At 36.1% G+C, this 19,229-nt stretch overlaps 2 protein-coding genes across 12 annotated transcripts; both read left to right on the top strand.

Annotated features, from left to right (window-relative positions):
- The first annotated feature begins 4,298 nt into the window (after positions 1 to 4,298).
- LOC103500509 (SNF1-related protein kinase regulatory subunit beta-2-like) lies at positions 4,299 to 9,032 on the top strand. 11 transcript variants are annotated; one of them, XM_051085534.1, is made up of 6 exons: positions 5,687 to 6,104; positions 6,775 to 6,866; positions 7,015 to 7,230; positions 7,980 to 8,161; positions 8,268 to 8,430; positions 8,527 to 9,032. In XM_051085534.1, exons 3-6 carry the CDS (start codon positions 7,036 to 7,038, stop codon positions 8,854 to 8,856), a joined length of 870 nt encoding a protein of 289 aa, XP_050941491.1. In that variant the 5' UTR covers positions 5,687 to 6,104; positions 6,775 to 6,866; positions 7,015 to 7,035; the 3' UTR covers positions 8,857 to 9,032. The 11 variants fall into 11 exon arrangements, with proteins under 11 accessions (XP_008462054.1, XP_050941470.1, XP_050941491.1 ...); XM_051085533.1 differs by having other exon boundaries at positions 5,749 to 5,766; positions 7,034 to 7,230; XM_051085531.1 differs by having other exon boundaries at positions 5,773 to 6,104; positions 7,034 to 7,230.
- Positions 9,033 to 15,603: 6,571 nt separating this feature from the next.
- Positions 15,604 to 17,931, top strand: LOC103500510 (alpha-1,6-mannosyl-glycoprotein 2-beta-N-acetylglucosaminyltransferase). Its single transcript, XM_008463847.3, has one exon. The coding sequence runs from the start codon at positions 16,452 to 16,454 to the stop codon at positions 17,760 to 17,762; it is 1,311 nt and encodes a 436-aa protein (XP_008462069.1). The 5' UTR covers positions 15,604 to 16,451; the 3' UTR covers positions 17,763 to 17,931.
- The last annotated feature ends 1,298 nt before the right edge of the window (positions 17,932 to 19,229 follow it).

Genomic DNA, 19,229 nt, shown 5'->3' with positions numbered 1-19,229 from the left:
AAAAATCATCAAATTATTACCTGGCTTAGTAACACGTCAATCCCTGCTATCCACACACAATTTGATGCTTTTGAAAACGCTAAGGAGTTATGGAATTTTTTGTCCACGCGATTCAAGTCCGTCGGATTAGCGCATTACTATCAGTTGCACAATAGCCTTGTTAATCTTAATCAAGAAGCTGGTCAATCGGTTAATGAGTATCTAGCCGTGCTTCAACCTATATGGACTCAACTTGATCAAGCCACCATCAGTAAAGATCATCTTCGTCTTATTAAAGTCCTTATGGGACTACGTCCAGAATATGAATCTGTTAGAGCTGCCTTATTACACCGCAGCCCCCTGCCCTCATTAGATGCCGCTATCCAAGAAATATTATTTGAAGAAAGACGTCTTGGCATCAATCTCTCTAAACATTCTGATGCTGTTCTTGCCAGCACCTATTCACCACCTGGAGCATCAAGCACATTTTGTAAAAATTGTAAGCTCACTGGTCATAAATTTATTAATTGTCCTAAAATAGAATGCAGGTACTGCCATAAGCCAGGCCACATCCTGGATAATTGCCCCATAAAACCACCTCGACCTCGCAACTATTCTACCAGAGCAAAGAACTTTACTAAACCCAGTAACTCCTCTGCTGCTACTGTTGCTCCGGATAAATCCACCATCCCCCAGTTCCAGATAAGTGATCTTCAAAGTTTACTAAATCAGTTGATTTCATCACCTTCCTCTGCACTTGCCGTCTCACCAGGTAATCGATGGCTTCTTGACTCTGGCTGTTGCAATCATATGACATCTGATTACTCTCTTATGAACACTCCTAGTCCTACTAAATCTTTACCTCCCATCTATGCTGCTGACGGCAATTGTATGAATATCACTCACATGGGCACCATCAATACCCCTAGTTTGAATCTTCCTCACACTTACTGTGTCCCAAACTTAACTTTTAATCTAGTATCTGTTGGTCAATTATGCGACCTTGGCTTCACTGTCTCTTTTTCTTCCAATGGTTGTCAGGTTCAGGATCCACAGACGGGACAGACAATTGGGACGGGTCGCAAAGTGGGCAGATTGTTTGAGCTTCTATCACTTCAGGTTCCTTCTCCATCCATCTCTGCCCCTGTCACTGACTCTGATACATATCAGTGGCATCTTCGTCTTGGTCATGCTTCTCCAGAAAAATTGCGTCATTTAATCTCCATTAACAATTTAAATAGTATTACCAAATTTGTCCCCTTTAATTGTTTAAATTGCAAACTTGCTAAGCAACCTGCTTTGTCATTTTCTACATCCACTTCTATTTGTGATAAACCTTTTGATTTAATCCATTCTGACATCTGGGGGCCTGCCCCTACCTCCACCGTCCATGGTTATCGTTATTATGTGTTATTCATCGATGATTTCTCTCGATTTACATGGATTTACTTTCTCAAACACCGCTCTGAATTATCTCGCACTTATATTGAATTTGCTAATATGATTCGTACCCAATTCTCTTGTCCCATCAAAACCCTTCGCACTGACAATGCCTTGGAGTATAAAGACTCCACTCTTCTATCTTTTCTCTCCCAACAGGGCACTCTTGTTCAACGCTCCTGCCCCCACACTTCCCAACAAAATGGACGTGCTGAGCGCAAACATCGCCACATTCTTGACTCAGTTCGTGCCCTTCTTCTTTCTGCCTCATGTCCTGAGAAATTTTGGGGTGAAGCAGCTCTTACATCCGTCTATACTATTAATCGTCTTCCTTCCTCCGTCCTTCAAAACATCTCTCCATTCGAAAGACTATATGGTACTCCTCCTAACTATTCCAACCTTAAAGTCTTTGGTTGTGCTTGTTTTGTTCTCCTGCAGCCTCATGAACACACTAAACTTGAACCCCGTGCCCGCCTCTGCTGTTTTCTTGGCTATGGCACAGAACATAAAGGTTTTCGTTGTTGGGATCCCCTTTCCAACAGACTTCGTACATCCCGCCATGTCACATTTTGGGAGCACACTATGTTCTCTCGCTTATCCTCCTTCCACGCCTCCTTCTCTAGTCCCCAATCTTTCTTCACTGACACATCCATTGATCTTTTCCCTCTCTCTGAGTCCACTCCTGGTAATGAGCTTGCTCAATCTGCACCTACTTCTGCAACCTCGGACCAGTCGTCCATCTCTGATGGGAATCCTGACCCTCCTCCAGACATCCCTCCTCGTCGTTCTACTCGGGTAAGGGAACCTCCTATTCATCTCCAAGATTATCACTGTTTCTCTACTATTGTTTCTCTTATTGAACCTACCTCTTATCAAGAGGCTAGTACTGACCCTTTATGGCAGAAAGCGATGAATGATGAATTATAGGCTCTTGAAAAGATGCACACTTGGGACTATGTTGACTTACCTCCTGGTAAAAGACCCATTGGCTGCAAGTGGATCTACAAAATCAAGACTCACTCTGATGGTACTATTGAGCGTTATAAGGCTCGGCTTGTAGCAAAAGGGTATTCCCAAGAGTATGGCATTGACTATGAAGAAACATTTGCTCCTGTGGCTCGGATGACATCTGTACGTAGTTTACTAGCTGTTGCTGCTGCCAAGCAGTGGCCCCTTCTTCAAATGGATGTCAAAAATGCTTTCCTTAATGGGACTCTTTCTGAAGAAGTATATATGAAGCCACCTCCTGGTACTTCTTCTCCTCCTCACAAGGTGTGCCTCTTGCGTCGCGCACTATATGGTCTCAAACAGGCTCCACGAGCTTGGTTTGCCACGTTTAGCTCTACCATCACTCAACTTGGCTTTACTTCCAGTCCTCATGATACTGCACTCTTTACTCGTCACACACCCCAGGGTATTGTACTTCTTCTTCTCTATGTTGATGACATGATTATCACTGGTAATGATCCACATGCCATATCCGATCTCCAACACTACCTTGGTCAACATTTTGAAATGAAAGACCTTGGGTCTCTCAACTACTTTCTTGGTCTTGAAGTCTCTCGACGCTCGGACGGGTATCTATTGTCCCAAGCTAAATATGCCTCTGATCTTTTAGCCCGCTCAGGAATTACTGACTCTAGCACAACTTCAACGCCGTTAGATCCCAATGTTCATTTAACCCCTTATGATGGTGTTCCTCTTGAAAATGTCAGCCTGTATCGACAACTCGTTGGCAGCCTCATCTATCTAACAGTGACTCGCCCAGACATTGCATATGCTGTTCACATTGTTAGCCAATTTATGGCTGCTCCTCGAACCATCCACTTTACTGCCGTACTTCGTATCCTTCGCTATGTCAAAGGAACCTTGGGACATGGACTTCAGTTTTCTTCTCAATCCTCTCTTGTATTATCTGGCTATTCCGATGCAGATTGGGCTGGGGATCCCACTGATCGGCGTTCTACAACCGGTTACTGCTTTTACTTAGGTGATTCTCTCATTTCTTGGCGTAGTAAGAAACAAAGTGTTGTCTCTCGTTCTAGTACTGAATCAGAATATCGTGCTCTTGCTGATGCTACCGCCGAACTTTTATGGCTTCGTTGGCTTCTTGCTGATATGGGTGTTCCCCAGCAGGGTCCCACTCTCCTTCATTGTGACAATCGTAGTGCCATCCAAATTGCTCACAATGATGTTTTCCATGAGCGTACAAAGCACATCGAAAATGATTGTCACTTCATCCGTCATCATCTCCTGAGCCACACACTTCTTCTGCAATCTATCTCCACCACTGAACAACCAGCCGATATCTTCACCAAAGCCTTACCATCTACTCGCTTCAATCAGATACGTACCAAACTCAAGCTGACAGCTACTCTACCACCTTGAGTTTGAGGGAGGGTATTAATGTATATTTTGTCCTTAAGAAAATTGAAGATATTATCTTATTTTATTTTGTATTATCTTGTATTATTTGTTGCCTTTTTCATTCCATACAACCTTGTATTTATACCCCTTTTTCCTTGATGTAAATAACACACACAAGAATATTCATCTAAATAAATTTACAGCAAGAAAAGAGAATTGGAGTGAGTTGTTAAAATATACAAACTCCATCAACATGTTAACCATAATCAATTGGCCTAATGCTAAAGAGGAGGCATAGTCTATTGCTAATAAAGGTTCAATAAGTGGGAGTCACCTAATTAATTTCTTGCTAGTTTCATTGACCTCCAAAATTCAAATGTTAGATGAATTGATGAATCGATTGACGATTTGCACATGAGCTAAATCGACAAATATATATACATATGAAGTTGGTGAGCGAAACTGGTACAATTGTAATTATGACAGTTCCTACTCTACTTGTATCCTCTATGCTGGCAAAAAAGTTTTGGACTTTTGATTAAGCTACAAGAGTAGAAAAGTGGAGCCTTCTCGTAATTCTCTTCAAAGAGGTTGAGGACAAAAATCATAAATCAAAGATTTCAAGGAAATTGCACAACCATAGTCAATTGGGGTTGGAGTTGCATATGAACATCGAAAGAAGAAATGGTCGCATCGAAAATTCCAAGCTAAATGGACGGCCCAAACAAGGTAGTGCCTTATACTGTAGCTTTCTGTCATACCCACATTTTTCCTCCCTCAGATTGAATGGAAATTGAAATGGTACTGAATAAGCCGTGGCAGTTCTACAACCATACGATTATGTTAACCCCTTCTCTTATTTTCCTTCGGATCCACTTGCAAGATGTTTGACAAAATGCCTCAATGGGTAAGCAAAAAAGTTTTCCTTTAATGGGTCCACTTCAGAACTTGCTAATCAATTATCAATCGATTCTTCGTAGGAAAAAATGGTTTGATTATTTTGAATTAAAACGACAGCAATCGTAGTTGTGTTGCACCTTAGTTGTGAATGAATGGCATCAATCAGAATCACTGTAATCTTATAGAAACTACAGCTTGAAGGAAAGGAATGTTTATTTTATACCTATAATTGGTAGTTGTTATGTTGTATTGTATGTTTGTATTAGACTTAGTAAGATATGCTACATTAAACTTGGAACCCTTAAATGACCAAATCTAGATAATTGTTAACGGGATTGCTTTGAAGAAACAGTGAAGACTTTTATGGTAGCGCTCGAGATGTCTCTTTTGAAGATCTACATCAAAGCACATTGCTGTCAGGATGGGCCAATGAAAGAAGAAGCAGACTCATGTAGATGCTCCACCGAGTGGCAGTGTCAGCATCTCCAACTTGGTGATGCCAACATTTAACCACCAAACTCTCAACTCCATACGCAAAAGGAGAGCAGTGGAAGTTTACAATGTACGTGCTACCTCCTAACATGGCCTGCATTTATTTTGGGGCTTTTACATCCTTCTCCCTCTATATATCTCACTCCACCTACCTATCTACTCCTTTTTTTTACTCTGCCGGTGCTTCTGCTCTGGTTTTTGATTGTTGATTGTTGAGAGAGAAAAATCACTTTCATTAGATTCTTGCACTGCCTTTTTCCCCAAAGGACCATATGATTGCAGAAGTTTAAACCAAGAATTGGTACCATTTCCCCTCAACTTTTAACTGTTTATCGTTGATTGGATGGACAAAAGAACGAGATGCCACTTTACCTTTTCCTTTTGATACTTCTGCACACCTTAGTCTATTTCCTGTGAGTCTGCCCATTGGGTTCATTTTGAAGCTCTCTTTTGTAATGTATATAAATATTATATTATCATTTATCACATCAACCAGAGAGGATGTCACTCAATATTTCTAATAAAAGGATCTTCTCTTGAATAAAGATTGCATGATCCGGCGTTCTCTCAACTTTTGTCTCTCTCAAGGTATTAAGTGATTTGGACAACACTAATTGAGTGATCTAAATGTTTTGATCTGCTTTCTATAACCTTACAGCACATTTGAGCATTGATCTACCTGCTGACTTGCTGTGAAAAGGGTTTTCCTTGAGATTGATTTGAAAACAATTCCCATGGGGAGGCAATTTTACTTTAGGAATTTCTTTCCGGGGGGTGAGAGAGAGAAAAGGAGCGTGCTTTCGTGGGCTTGCAAAAGTAGCGCTTTTGCTGCTTTCAGTTACTTGGATTTCCACTTTGTCTTTCGTACAATAACAGAGACAAGTTTTCTTAGGTGGCATCTTCTTCCCTAAGGAAACCCGATCAAGGTCAGGTCTAATATCATATAATACTTTTCTTACAAATATTTGTAAGATGAATTCTACGTTTTTCTTGTAGAAGCTTTCACAAATCTGTACAAGAAGTTGTTATCTGAAAGCAACACCTAGTTCTAATCAACAGCTCATGCTTGCTTGTTTCAAGCGGGAGTTTTCTGTCTTTTCAAGCCATTTTTTGGCAAATTTCTAACATAATCTCCAGTCTTTACGCATCAATTATTTTATAATTTATGAGTTACCCACGAGCATCAATCCGAGGTCCCAATAGCCAAGACAGGTGAAAAGCAGTAATTTTGAACTATATTTGGAGCCAATCTCAATGCTGTGGCAACTCAGGAATGGCTGTTGGAGGCTCCAAAAGCCCCCTCAGACGAGGAAAATAAGTAATAATGTTGATGACGAGGCAGCATTCCCTTTTAAATCAGCATAATTACCAACCCACTAAAAGAATCTTCCAAATTCATTGGAGAATAAAAAACCACTGTTTATCGTTCAGTTGGATTTTTTTAATCACGACAGCAAGAAGGGTTTAGGCTAAAAAGAAGAGAGAAATAAGGGAGAGAGAGTGCCCTTCAGAAGGAATAGAGAGAGAGAAGGAGGGAGAGAGAAGACAAATTGCACTTTCCAAAATAAAACTTAACCGAACTCCATTAATATACAGGTGCAGCCTGCATAAGGAAGATGCTAACAGAATCCTACCTTCACCCAACTCTCGGTTTGGATTCTAAAGTTTTGTGGGATTGATCGACTGACGTAAGTATGTGTAAAAACTTACGATTTTGTGGGTTTTTGTTGTTTGCCTGTATTTCCCGATGGGCTTCACTTATTCTTTTAATATAGCCAAATTTTGAGTTAGAATTCTGATTTGGGTTGTCGTTATATATAATCATATCTATCCTAGTTCTTGTGCCATTTTTCAGTGATGGACAATGCTGAGGGTAGGAAAAATGAAGAAGGCCCCTCTGGAGTCAAGTTTCAGGAGAATCACGACCAAAGGATGGACTGTGCAGATGATGCAGCACATAACAGTAACAACACGTACATGTTTTCAGAGTCCAGAATTCAGATTTCTCCACAAAGCTTAGCCTCACGACAAGCCCTTATCTCCAATCCTCAGGTTTGTTCTTCCATATCTTTGTTTGTTCTTTAAGTTCATGATTATGCACTCTCTCTCTCCCACTTCGTTGATTCTTTGAACTAAGGAATATTTCTGGACTTCGTTAATTGGGTGCTTCCGCATTTTCTTTTTAAAACTATGAGAATTTGTTCTAAGCATCTTGATATGTTAAATAATCGAATATGCATATTATTGTCTCTTTTAAGATTTTTTGTTAATGAATTGGTTTCATTTCATCAAAAAAAGTTTATGACTTGGTTACATTACAAACGATGGGTAAATCTTTGTAACTTGCTCACTTTTCTGTGGATTGTTAGATATATTCTTCTTCATTCACTCAGATGAAGGTGACTTGTTAGAAAAGCTTTGCTTCCGATATTTTGTCAAGAAAACCACTGTCTTTTAACTTCATCCTGAATATTGTAATTCATGGTTAGTTAGCTACATGTAACAAATGCTCTTCCGATATCTTTTTATGATTAATATTAAGTGCAATTCAAGCTGTAAAGATGATCGATTTTCCTTTTTTATTATTTGTTGTTTGAAAGTACAAAAGAAAATAGAAGACCTAAAATTGGCATTAATTGCCTAATAACTATGCCAAAAGAGGGTCTCCTACACTGAGTGGGACCTTGTATTTATAAGAACAAATCTGCCAAAAATATTGTACCTACTTCTGTTTATTAGAACACCAATAACACTCTCAAATTCACCCTCATAGTCTTGTTTTCATTCATCTTTACTTGTAGTACGCTACAGTTTTCTTGTCAAGTCCTGGTCTGATGCTACAACCTCAACCTCAATCTTTGCCTCAAATTGCTGCATTCAGTGAAAATGTGATCCATGGGACAAGAACGCGAGTGACTATCTCTTGGAATCATGGCGGCAATCAAGTGGCCATCGTTGGATCATGGGACAACTGGGAGACGAGGTATTAGACTTTGATGATATGCTTTTCTTCTTTATCATTCTTTTTTTTTAAAAAAAATAATCTCAAACAACCTTTAAGTGTGCTGAATTTCATGTATTTCTATTAGAGAGCTCCTGCATAACACAGGTGAGAAGTTTGTGGTTATAAAGACTCTGCCCGTCGGTATCTACCACTACCACTTCATAGTTGATGGTTGGTTGGCTTATGCTCCAGATCTACCCTGGTTTCGTGATGATTCAGGGAATGCTTACAATATTTTGGACTTGCAGGTAAGTTTCATGGCTTCCCATTGAGAAATTCGGGTTCCTCAAGAATGTCATTACTCGTTAGCCACTCCATAATTCTCACTGAATTATGTTTTCCAGGGGCATGTTCCTGAATTGCCTGAAAGCATGTCCGACTTTGAAACTCCTCCATCCCCACCGTCGAGTTATGACAATCAATACTTGAACGAAGATGATTTCAGTAGACCTCCACCAGAACTTCCTCCACAACTGCAAGGAACCATTTTAAATGATCCATCTTCTTCAGTTGATGGTCAACCGTTGCCCGTTACACCTCAAAGAACAGAATTAAATCATCTCTATCTTCAGAGCAATGTCCAAGATCAATTTGTAGCACTTGGCTCTACTCTCAGGATTCAGAAAAAGTATGTTACAATGTTTCTATTCAAGCCGTTATCAAGACCTAGGTGACATCCATACTCTTTTCCACCCTCCACCCACATTTTCATTTTCAAAACCAAATCTCAATACTGCTGGCAGAGTTGTTATCCTCGCGAGTTCTGTAGGTGAGGAAAAGTTAGTGTAGCTAAAGAAAGATTCTTTCACACTGTGCATCATTAATTCAATTGTTATTCACTCTTGCAAAACCTCTCTTTCCTTCAATTATCTGTATTTGTATGTTCTGCTTGAAGTCGGTCAATTACCAGAGTCAGAAATTCACATATTAGCTGTAGTTCATCCTTCTATTAGTATGATTCAACATAACCGTATCAGAAGTACTTAGTCCTTAGAACACTATAGTTGTCCATTTGAAAAACTTTCTGCGTGGTAAAAGAGATTTTCATCTACTCTCCATAAACAAACTTTGGAATTTACAGTCTCAAGTAAAAAACCATTATAGTGGTAAATATATAAGAAATGAGGTCGATAAAGGGTTAAGAGAAGAATGGAACTAGTTTAATCCACGGTGGTCACCTACCTCGTATTTAATATCTTATGAGTTTCCTTAAACCCAGATGTTGTAGAGTGAATTCCATGAAATTAGTCAGGATGCACCTAAGTTAGTTTGGACACTCACATACGAAAAGAACCTAAGTTAGTTTGAACACTCACATACGAAAAGAAAAGTATTGGTCCATGTACTTGTTTACCTATACTTATGATTTAGTACTAGCAAACAGCGGTAAGTAAGCCATTTTGGTAAATAATGTATGATGTTCTTAGTGATCCATTTCTAGGCCAATCACATTTGAAATTGTGGATGGAAACTAAATGTAGAGCCAAGGAATGGGGAAGAAGTCAAGTTAGGTGTCATGCCCCCACCCGGAACATGCCCTCTACATGCTAAGTGTGGACATGAATTGGGCAAACCAATGTTTCGAGATGAAACGTCAGAACGCTTAAATACTTCTTTAAACTTAACTTAAATCTTAGGTGTGAACATGTTGGTGAAAGATTCTACTATGGAGTAGGACATTAGGCGATATGAAAAGTTTGTAATCCTTTTATTAACAATTTGCTACAACACAAGCATACACCTTACAATTTAAAGAATTACAAAATTTTAGCTTACTACTACTACACGACACATCAAGTACTTAGCAGCGGTCTTCTCTCGCATTGCCTGATGACACTTCTTCGCTTAATTTAGGGAGGGAAACTTAAAACGTAAGTTAATAGCATAGTGAGTGACAAGAATTTAGAAGTATGTTTTGGGGAACACAATTGCATACAATAAAATCTTTCTTATTTTCAGAAACGTCTTAATGCCTCACTACATGTTATGCAACATAATAGTCACGTTAGCCTCTACTTATTCCTAACGCCTGAATATTGAACTTCCTCAATGCAAGGACTCCTGTACTGGTTACCACTTCACCATCAACATCCCTACGGACCCTCATCCAGTACTAGTTGCTCCGATGATTAACTTGAACACGAATCACTCAACGTGTTCAACCATCCTTCTACCAAGCGGACCATTCAATGCATGACAACCTCTACTCTTATGTACACATAATAGCTAGCTTTTTATTAGGAATAAGGCTAATGGTTTTGGATACATACAAGCATCACAACAATATAACTTCACAAACATAGACATACTTCCAATTGATCACATTCTTTTATATGTATATATGAGATTACAATATGAGCATATCTAACACCTTGACTTTGGGTGGTAAAAACAAGCTTTTCTTTTGAAGGGTCACTCATTCAACTAAGTCTTTCTTTTTCCATTTTTCTCATTATCGCCCAGCTCTTCTTCCCTCTTGTCGCTTGGTCCTACAATGAAGGTTCACGTTCTTCTTCTCTGATAGAACTTCCCCTTATCTAAACACTTGAATTAATCCTTCTTCAAACCTATTTATACTTCCCTCAAATTAGGTTAGTCAGCATTACACTTCTTCTAATCTCGATAGCTCCTACTTAGTGCGTTACACGTGTTTAGTTTAGTATCCTTCTTAAACCATGCTTAACTTAAACTTAACTCGTGTTTAGCTGACTAATCATTCGCATTTAACACTTAACCAACTCCTCCCCGCCTAGCTTGTCACATGATAATTGGTTAAGCGTTCGTTGTGGCCTTCCCTTCTCGCGTTATCTTGTTAAACCGTGTTGACTTTCTTCGCAACACATTGTCTAATTCCTTTATCTTTTGCATCTTTCCTTGCGTTGTCCTAAAACGCCTACTCAAGCCTAATTGTGGTAACTTCAAAAATTAATTTAGAATAAACCCCTCTGGAGGTTTCAGGTAAGGCATAGTAATGGCATTTCTTTTCAGATTTATGGTTTGAAACGTCACTATCTGAAGCAATGAGAGGAATGGAAGAGATAGGAGCCATCAACTGCAGTCTCTGCAGTGTAGTAATGGTTAATACTCAGACCTGAAGCTGTCTTTCTTCTCAGGGGGGATGGATGAACTACAACTCCCTATCCAAAACTTCATTTTCTTCTTACTTTAAAATTACTAAATTTACAACTTTTTTGTCCCTTTTGTAAAGCTTTTTTTTTCCCTTCCTTTTTTCCTTTTTCTTTTTGTCTTTTCTCTTACACAACTTTTGAAATGATGAAAAGTACTTTTTAGATGGGTTTGAAGTACTCTTGTAAAATTTTCACGGGTTGATTAGAGGATCAATCAAATGTGGTTTATGTGAAGCCAATAAATGGTTAAAGCATTTTATTCTTTTTCTTCTTAGAATTCATTGTAAACTGAGACTTTGAATATTGTTGGTTTATTCAGTGATAGAGAAGCCAAAGCAAAAAAGGGAAGGGAAGTTCATTGCCTTTGAAATTGGGGAAAGCCAATAAAGTCGTCATTTGAAAAGGTTAATAGAAAGCCCAAATGAAAAATGTGTAGTTTTTTTTTTCTTTTTAAACCAATCAAATGTTACGTTTTTGTTTATGTCATCACGACGTAAAATTACCGTTTTAAGTTTAACTTCTTTATTCTTTTTCTTTTCTTCATTTTGCAACTTTGTTTGTTTTTCGATTTCGTTTTCATTTTTTTTTCATTTCTTCTTCTTCAGTTATTTCTTTCTTCTTCTTTTTTTTACGTTTCTTTGCATTTCTTCGTCCGTTATTATATCTTTTTTTCCCTTACGTGTCTATTTTCTATATTTTTTTTGGGTCTTTTTTGCATTTTTACTATTTCTTTTTTCTTTTTGTGTGTTTCTTTAAGTATTGAGCATCAAGTCACAAACATATATAACATAAATAAAATGTAGAACATTAAGTATCGAGCATCAATTAGCTTTTATTTAGTATATAATATCTAGTATCGGGATCAAAGATTGAGTATTTGTATCTAGTATGTAACATAACACATATAATATAGATCATAGAGCATTAAGTATCAATCATCGACAATTGTGGCCCATACATTGTGCATCGTGTAGCGTTTCTCGGTTGCAAGCGTGTGGATGGTTATCAAGTACGAATCAGTAAATTCACAAAGTGCCGATGCAAATAAAAGGCCACTTTTCATTCATTCTTAAAAACCAAGCTCTTTTCATTTGGGTCTCAAATGGATATCATTCATACGAATCGTTCAAAATTATCTTAACTAGACTAATATTTAAAATTAATTTTTACTAATTTGCTCACTATGAAAAAAATAAATTAAAATACACCAAAAATAATATAATTGAGTTTGAAGTTTATCGTTTGTTTTTTTAGACAAAAACAATGAGATAAAAGATGAAATCTTCCACCTTAAACAAAAATATTACATATCTTTTACTCCATTGTATATACACACACACATGCATACACTTAGAGCTTTATAATAACAAAGTCCACTTTACATCTTTTCAAGCAGAAAAAAAGAACACAAAAGGGTAAACTTTTAATGCTTTACTATAGAAATTTCACAAAAATGATCTCACACTATTTTACCAATCCCAATAAATGTGGCTTTATATATATATATATATACATACATACATACATACATAGAACAAATATGGAACTAATGACTTTTCTAACTTTTAGACCACTGATATGTTTACAGTTTTGCAATATTTGGGTTTTGTCCATTTTCACTATTTCTTTTTTTTTTTTTTTTTTTTTGCTTTTTTGTCCTTCTTAATTAATTTAAAAGAATTAAAACACAGCCAAACTTCTAACATCTAAAACCTAACTATTACCTATTACCTCGAAACAAAACTTAAAACTGAAATATCAGACTCGTTTGGTAACATTCTCTTTTCTTGTTTTTTTATTTTTGAAAATCAAGCACATTTTCTTTCGGTTTCATATAACAATTTACATTTTCTCAAGTACAATGGTTGAATTTATAGCCAAGTCTCATAAAAAAAGACACGTTTTTAAAAGCTAACTTTTTTCGTGCTTCAAAATGTAGTGTGGTTTTTTAAACCATTAATAAAAAATAGATAACAAAGAAAGAGAAAAAAAAAAAAAGGATGTAAGATAAGTCTACTAAGAATTTAGCTCAACTGGAACTTATATGTACCTGGAGATGAGAAGTTGAGTTAATTTTCAAAGACAAAAAGAAAAAAAAAACGAAATGATTATCAGACATGTTACTCTTTTATAATATCAGTAAGAAATCTCATTCAAAAATTCAATGACTACAATGTTATAAAGTTTATGGGTACACTGTTATATAAAGCTAAAAGTAGTGACTGATTTCATACAAATTAAAGTTCATATGTATAATATTGAATATAACCCTTATCAATTGTTCTTATTAAAGAAAAAAAAGCAATTAATAAAAGTAAGTTTGAATGAGAAATGGTTAAATCATTTCCTCATTTGACTTTGTTCGTAGAAATTCTTTAATTAATAATCCTATCGAGAAAGAGTATAATTTAAATCTCATTTTAAAATTCGACCGTTATAACTTTAATGTAAAGGTTATTTACAAGAACATCTACCTTACATATATTATAACTGACTTGAACATAATTTAACTAGTTAAGATATACATATTCGATAGTAAACTATCAAAGGAATCAAATCACAGTGATAATCTTGTAAGCTTAAACATGGGATCTAGAAGAGGTTAAAAGACTAAACTAATTATATCGAATCAACAAAGTCAGTAATTGCATTCATTTAATGAGTTTTCCGAGTTGTAGATTCAAATTAAGTATTTATTAATAAAAGATTGTTTCAAATATGATTAATTAAATAAAATAAATTGATATTAGTTTGTCAAAATCATTGTAGTTAATTATTTAATTAAAATAATATCGATACATTTGATAATTATTTGATTATTTTTTTTAGTTTTTGAAAGTTATGTTTAAAAATTCCACTTTTATTAATTGATTTTTAAATTACATTTGGTTATATTTTAGCCGGTGGTGTTTTTAAAACTAAATCAAAATTTGAAAATTGAAAAAGCAGTTTTTACAAAATTATTTTTAGAATTAAAGATGATACACATCGATGTAAGAATACGAGAGACAATAAACTTAATTTAAAAACAAAAAACAGAATGATTACTAAATAGTTAGCAACATTGATTTTATTAAACTAACTATCAATATCATTTGACCAAACTAACTATTCAAAATAAAAAGTAAAAGTATACATATCCATGGAAATTGGGAATACTTTTACAAACAAGTATTTTAGAAACCATCGCTAACTCCTATGAGATTTTTGTATGAATGACCAAATTCGAGATATTTTACTACAAAATGACATAATCTGAAAAACTAATGGAATCTAGCACGTTACCAAATGAAATCCCTTGTGCATTAGAAACGTCTCATCCATCCAAAATAGTTAGAACTCTCACACAATGTTTATTTGTATAGTGAAAAAAAAACCACTGTTTACTAATCAGAGTTATGGATATCCTCCTATCAAGATATTATATTGAAGTTTGGTTATTGTGATTTTAAAATTACACATGTTTATTTTTTTAGGGCTCTAGAAAGAATAATTTTTGTAGAAATTGTAGATTTAAATTATGTTAAGGATTCATATATTTTCACGATGTGTGATCAGTTGCAATCATGAGAAGGAATTCGAAGCAGTAGAGTGCTTTGTAGTATTAGTTTAATCTTTTAAGATTAGGTCATTCCACGTTAACATTTGTAGGATTTGATCATTCACCAAAACTCTCATTTCTATCTTTAGTTCAGTTACCTTAAATTTACATGAAACTAATTTCATGGTTAAAAAAGAAGCATTTTTGTGCAAAAAATTATATAATATTTGAAAAAAAAAACAAGAGAGAATCTCATTGTTCATTATGCCAAGATTTCACCGAGAATGGCTAAGATGGAAAAAATTAGACTCTGTTTCATTCGTGATTCATTTTCGTCTCTGTATTTAAAAAGAAATACACGGAGAACAACTAAAACGTATTTGGTATAGTTGTTTGTAGAAACAATTTCCAAAAACAATCCTTAAAAAATGTTAAAGTTTGTTGTTTTCTTTATTTTCATTTTCAATTCTTGAACAAAAATTCTGAATTTTGAGTTAAAATTTAGAATGGACACGAAACGTGAAAATGGTAAAAAAAGTAATAATATATATATATTTTTTTTATTTACCAAATTCTTTGTCTTTTAAAACGATTTTTGGATCACGAACAAGCGAAGATATTAACTTTTTATACAAATTTCGATGTTCGAAACGGGTCGAGATACACGACTATTTGAACAAATTTTCAATTTTTTTCTTTCTAGTTTTAAAAGATGAAAACTTTGATGTTATTTAGGACAAATTCCCTATTTTTTTTCCTATAATTTACCCAAACTTAAATAACAAAAACAGCTCAATGTAACCTTCAAATGTTCCATAGCTCGATTTCGAGCTTGAGAGTTGATCCTTTGGGGAAAAAGGAAAAATTGTTCCATAAGAGAAATAATTCCAACTTTGGAACAAATTTGATGGAAGCTACCCCTCAGATTTGACTCGTACTTGTGAACAAAGAAAATTCTTCGCTGTTGAGACGAATCCCTCTCTTTCAAGTCTTTACCTTCAAATCCCTTTCACATTCACTCTTCAGCTGACTATTACCTTCAACTTCCACTCCATTGATTGCTTCCAAGGAAACCCATAATTTATTTCCAACTTTTCAACCGTGAGATTTCCCCTTCTTCGTCTTCCCTTCCACCTTTTCCCCATTTTCACCTAACCCTCGAATCGCCGCCTTCGATCCTCAACATAACGCTTTTTTGAAGCAATTTGATGCTTCAATTCCAATTTTCCGATGACCCCATGTCGCCAATTAGTTAGTTCTATGAGTTTCTTGTTATAACGCAGCCTTGGTTTTGTGTTTTCTTTGTTGCTTTCATCTTGTTTCTGCTGTGGTATAAGCTTGGATGGTGAATCGAATTTGGGTCTGTGGAATGGAGCTTTGATGTTGGGTTATGAGTTAAGACGAAGATCTGCTTGCTTCCGAGCGTGGAGGCTTTAGTGAAGGTTTTTGGTTCTTACCCTTTTGATTATTTAGTCTCTTCTGAAATGGGTATAGGCTATTCTTGTTGTTAGTGTTTAGATGCCATGGATGTTTTTGCTTTTTCTGCTGCTTTGAGTAGTGGTGTTTGAGAACTGGCGATCTTTTTTGTGTTAAGTTGATTATGGCTATTAATCAGAAGCCTCGGCTCAAAGATGCTGCTCTTAAACGTTTTAAATTGGTTGTTTTTGTGACGTTATTGGGGTTATTGCTGTTTATGATTCTTACGGAAACAAATTCGTCTTGGAATTTCGCTGCTTGGTCTTCTGATGATATTGATGAGGATCCATATCTTGGTTTTGGTCATTTTGATTCTAATGTTGAACTCAGGCTGCCCAAACAAAGTGAATTGTCGATTCGTTTAGAAAAGCGAAATCGGTTGCCACCCCGAAACTTAGATCTATATCCAAAACTAGCCAAGAATCATATACCTATTGTACTTTACGTGCACAATCGACCGCAGTATCTCCGAGTGGTAGTTGATAGCCTGGCCAAAGTTATAGGAATAAGTGAAACGTTGCTAGTTGTTAGCCATGATGGGTATTTTGAAGAAATGGACAAGCTTGTCCAGAGCATCAGGTTTTGCCAAGTGAAACAGATTTTTGCTCCTTACTCTCCGCATCTCTTTCCCAACAGCTTTCCCGGAGTCTCGCCTGCAGATTGTAAGGGCAAGGATGATCCTAAGGCAGTACATTGCAGAGGGAATCCCGATCAGTATGGAAACCATCGGTTGCCTAAAATTGTTTCGTTAAAGCACCATTGGTGGTGGATGATGAACACGGTGTGGGATGGATTGAAGGAGACACAGGGGATGTCCGGTCATATTTTGTTTATTGAGGAAGATCATTTTATATTGCCAAATGCATATCGGAATCTGCAGTTACTTGTGACATTGAAGCCTAAAAAATGTCCTGAATGCTATTCTGTGAATCTAGCTCCAAGTGATGTGAAGTCAAGAGGAGAGGGTAGTAATTTTCTTGTTGCAGAGAGGATGGGGAATATCGGTTATGCTTTCAATCGGACTGTTTGGAGGAAGATCCATAAACAAGCAAAGGAGTTCTGTTTTTTCGATGAATACAATTGGGATATAACGATGTGGGCAACTGTTTATCCCTCATTTGGTAAGCCTGTTTATTCATTACGAGGGACTTGGGCAAGTGCAGTTCACTTTGGGAAATGTGGTTTACACCAGGGTCAAGGGGACAGAGATGTTTGTATTGACAATGGTGTGTTAAACATTGACGTTAAAGATATTGACAAAGTTGCCAACATTAATTCCGAATGGCGAGTTGATGTCTTCAGAGATCAGCCTGGCTATGGGGCTGGGTTCCGGGGTTGGGGAGGTTGGGGTGATGAAAGAGACCGTCAGTTGTGTTTAAATTTTGCTCACATGTATCATTCCGTGCCTAATGGCCCAAACGTATCCCATTCCTGAAGATTTTGTGATGGAATAGGGAATAGTCTTTCAACTTGAAGTAGCCTAGATTCACTATGTGCGGTTTCTTGACATGATTACATAAAGAATCATTAAGTCTATTGACTGTGTCTGTACTTTGCTCAAGATTTACGATTAATGGAAATGAGATTTTGATGCTTATGAAAAACGATATTATAGAACTATTCTTCTTGCAGTGTTTGTGTTCGAGTGACAATCTTCACGACTGTTTTCCCTTCTAAAATGATCTTACTAGAACATCTTTGAGCTGCTCAAGAGGATGGTTACTTTGTAAGAATTTGGAAAGTCATAGTCTTGCTGATTGCCAACGAGGCAAACATTAATTTTATAAGCCTTGTTTGTTTTCTCGACCTTTGAAGCTAACAAAGAGGTATTACTGCTTCTTGTTGCTCGTGCATCTTCATCTTGAACCTACTTCTTGACATCCCGCCCCGTGTTTATTCATGTATCAACGACTTCAGATTTATTGCATCACTCTGTTTAATATGTTCGGTTGCATCTATGTTACAAACTACATTGTAATAACGTTGTTTGTGCATTATGGTTTGGTTTTCAACAGACATCTAGTCAGCAATGCGATGAAACGCATTGGACAGATGAGAGATAAAAGCAGAATTACAAAGGCAACCATCAACGTAGTAAATCTCTTTAGTATGTATTCTCAGCTAAACATCTCCCAGTTTCGGAAAATTGTTACTCGATGTCTATTCTATTGCTCGAGCTATGGTTGGAACGATCTCTATAACTTCAAATTTTACTTGGAATTATATTTGTTCAAAAAGATTTACTTATAAACATAAACATGAAATAATTTTTTCTTCTTCTATTTTTTAGCATAGAGATTACATTTTTCCTTGTGAACTTTTTTTTATATATATAAAAATTATCATTTTCTTTTGCATTCTCACGCTAAAATAGATCACAGATTATCATTAGTTTTTGATTATCACACATAAAACAATATTAAATGGAGAACCAAACCGAACGAATAAGTTTGGCTAAAACAGGAAATCGAACCAATATGGTTCGACTTTCCTTCGGTTTGGTCACAAGTTTACTTTCTCAGGCCATTCAAGGTTTCCATGGCACAAGATTTTTATTTCAATTTATAATGCACATAGTTCTAACTAGTTATCTTAAAAGCTACAATAATCTAAAACTAAGGCAAACTCACTTAGAAGGAAGAGGAAAGAACTAATCTTACTGTTACTGTTTCTGATGCATACAAGATCGGAAGTCACTGACAATTCCAAACTAAGTTGGTTGAAATCAAGTTAGCTATAAGAAACAAGAAAAAGTTTAGATTAATTTTTGTTTTTTCTATAAAAGATCTCTTGAACTTTGTGTCAAAAATAGCTCTCAATTTTCAAAATTTCAGAAATAATTCTAAACTTGTCGTTAAGAATGTCCAAAAATATGAAAAAATGTCCAAAGAATTTAAAGATA

Source organism: Cucumis melo, chromosome 1, assembly GCF_025177605.1.
Source record: "Cucumis melo cultivar AY chromosome 1, USDA_Cmelo_AY_1.0, whole genome shotgun sequence".
NCBI lineage: Eukaryota > Viridiplantae > Streptophyta > Magnoliopsida > Cucurbitales > Cucurbitaceae > Cucumis > Cucumis melo.
This window is presented reverse-complemented; position numbering and strand designations above follow the sequence as displayed.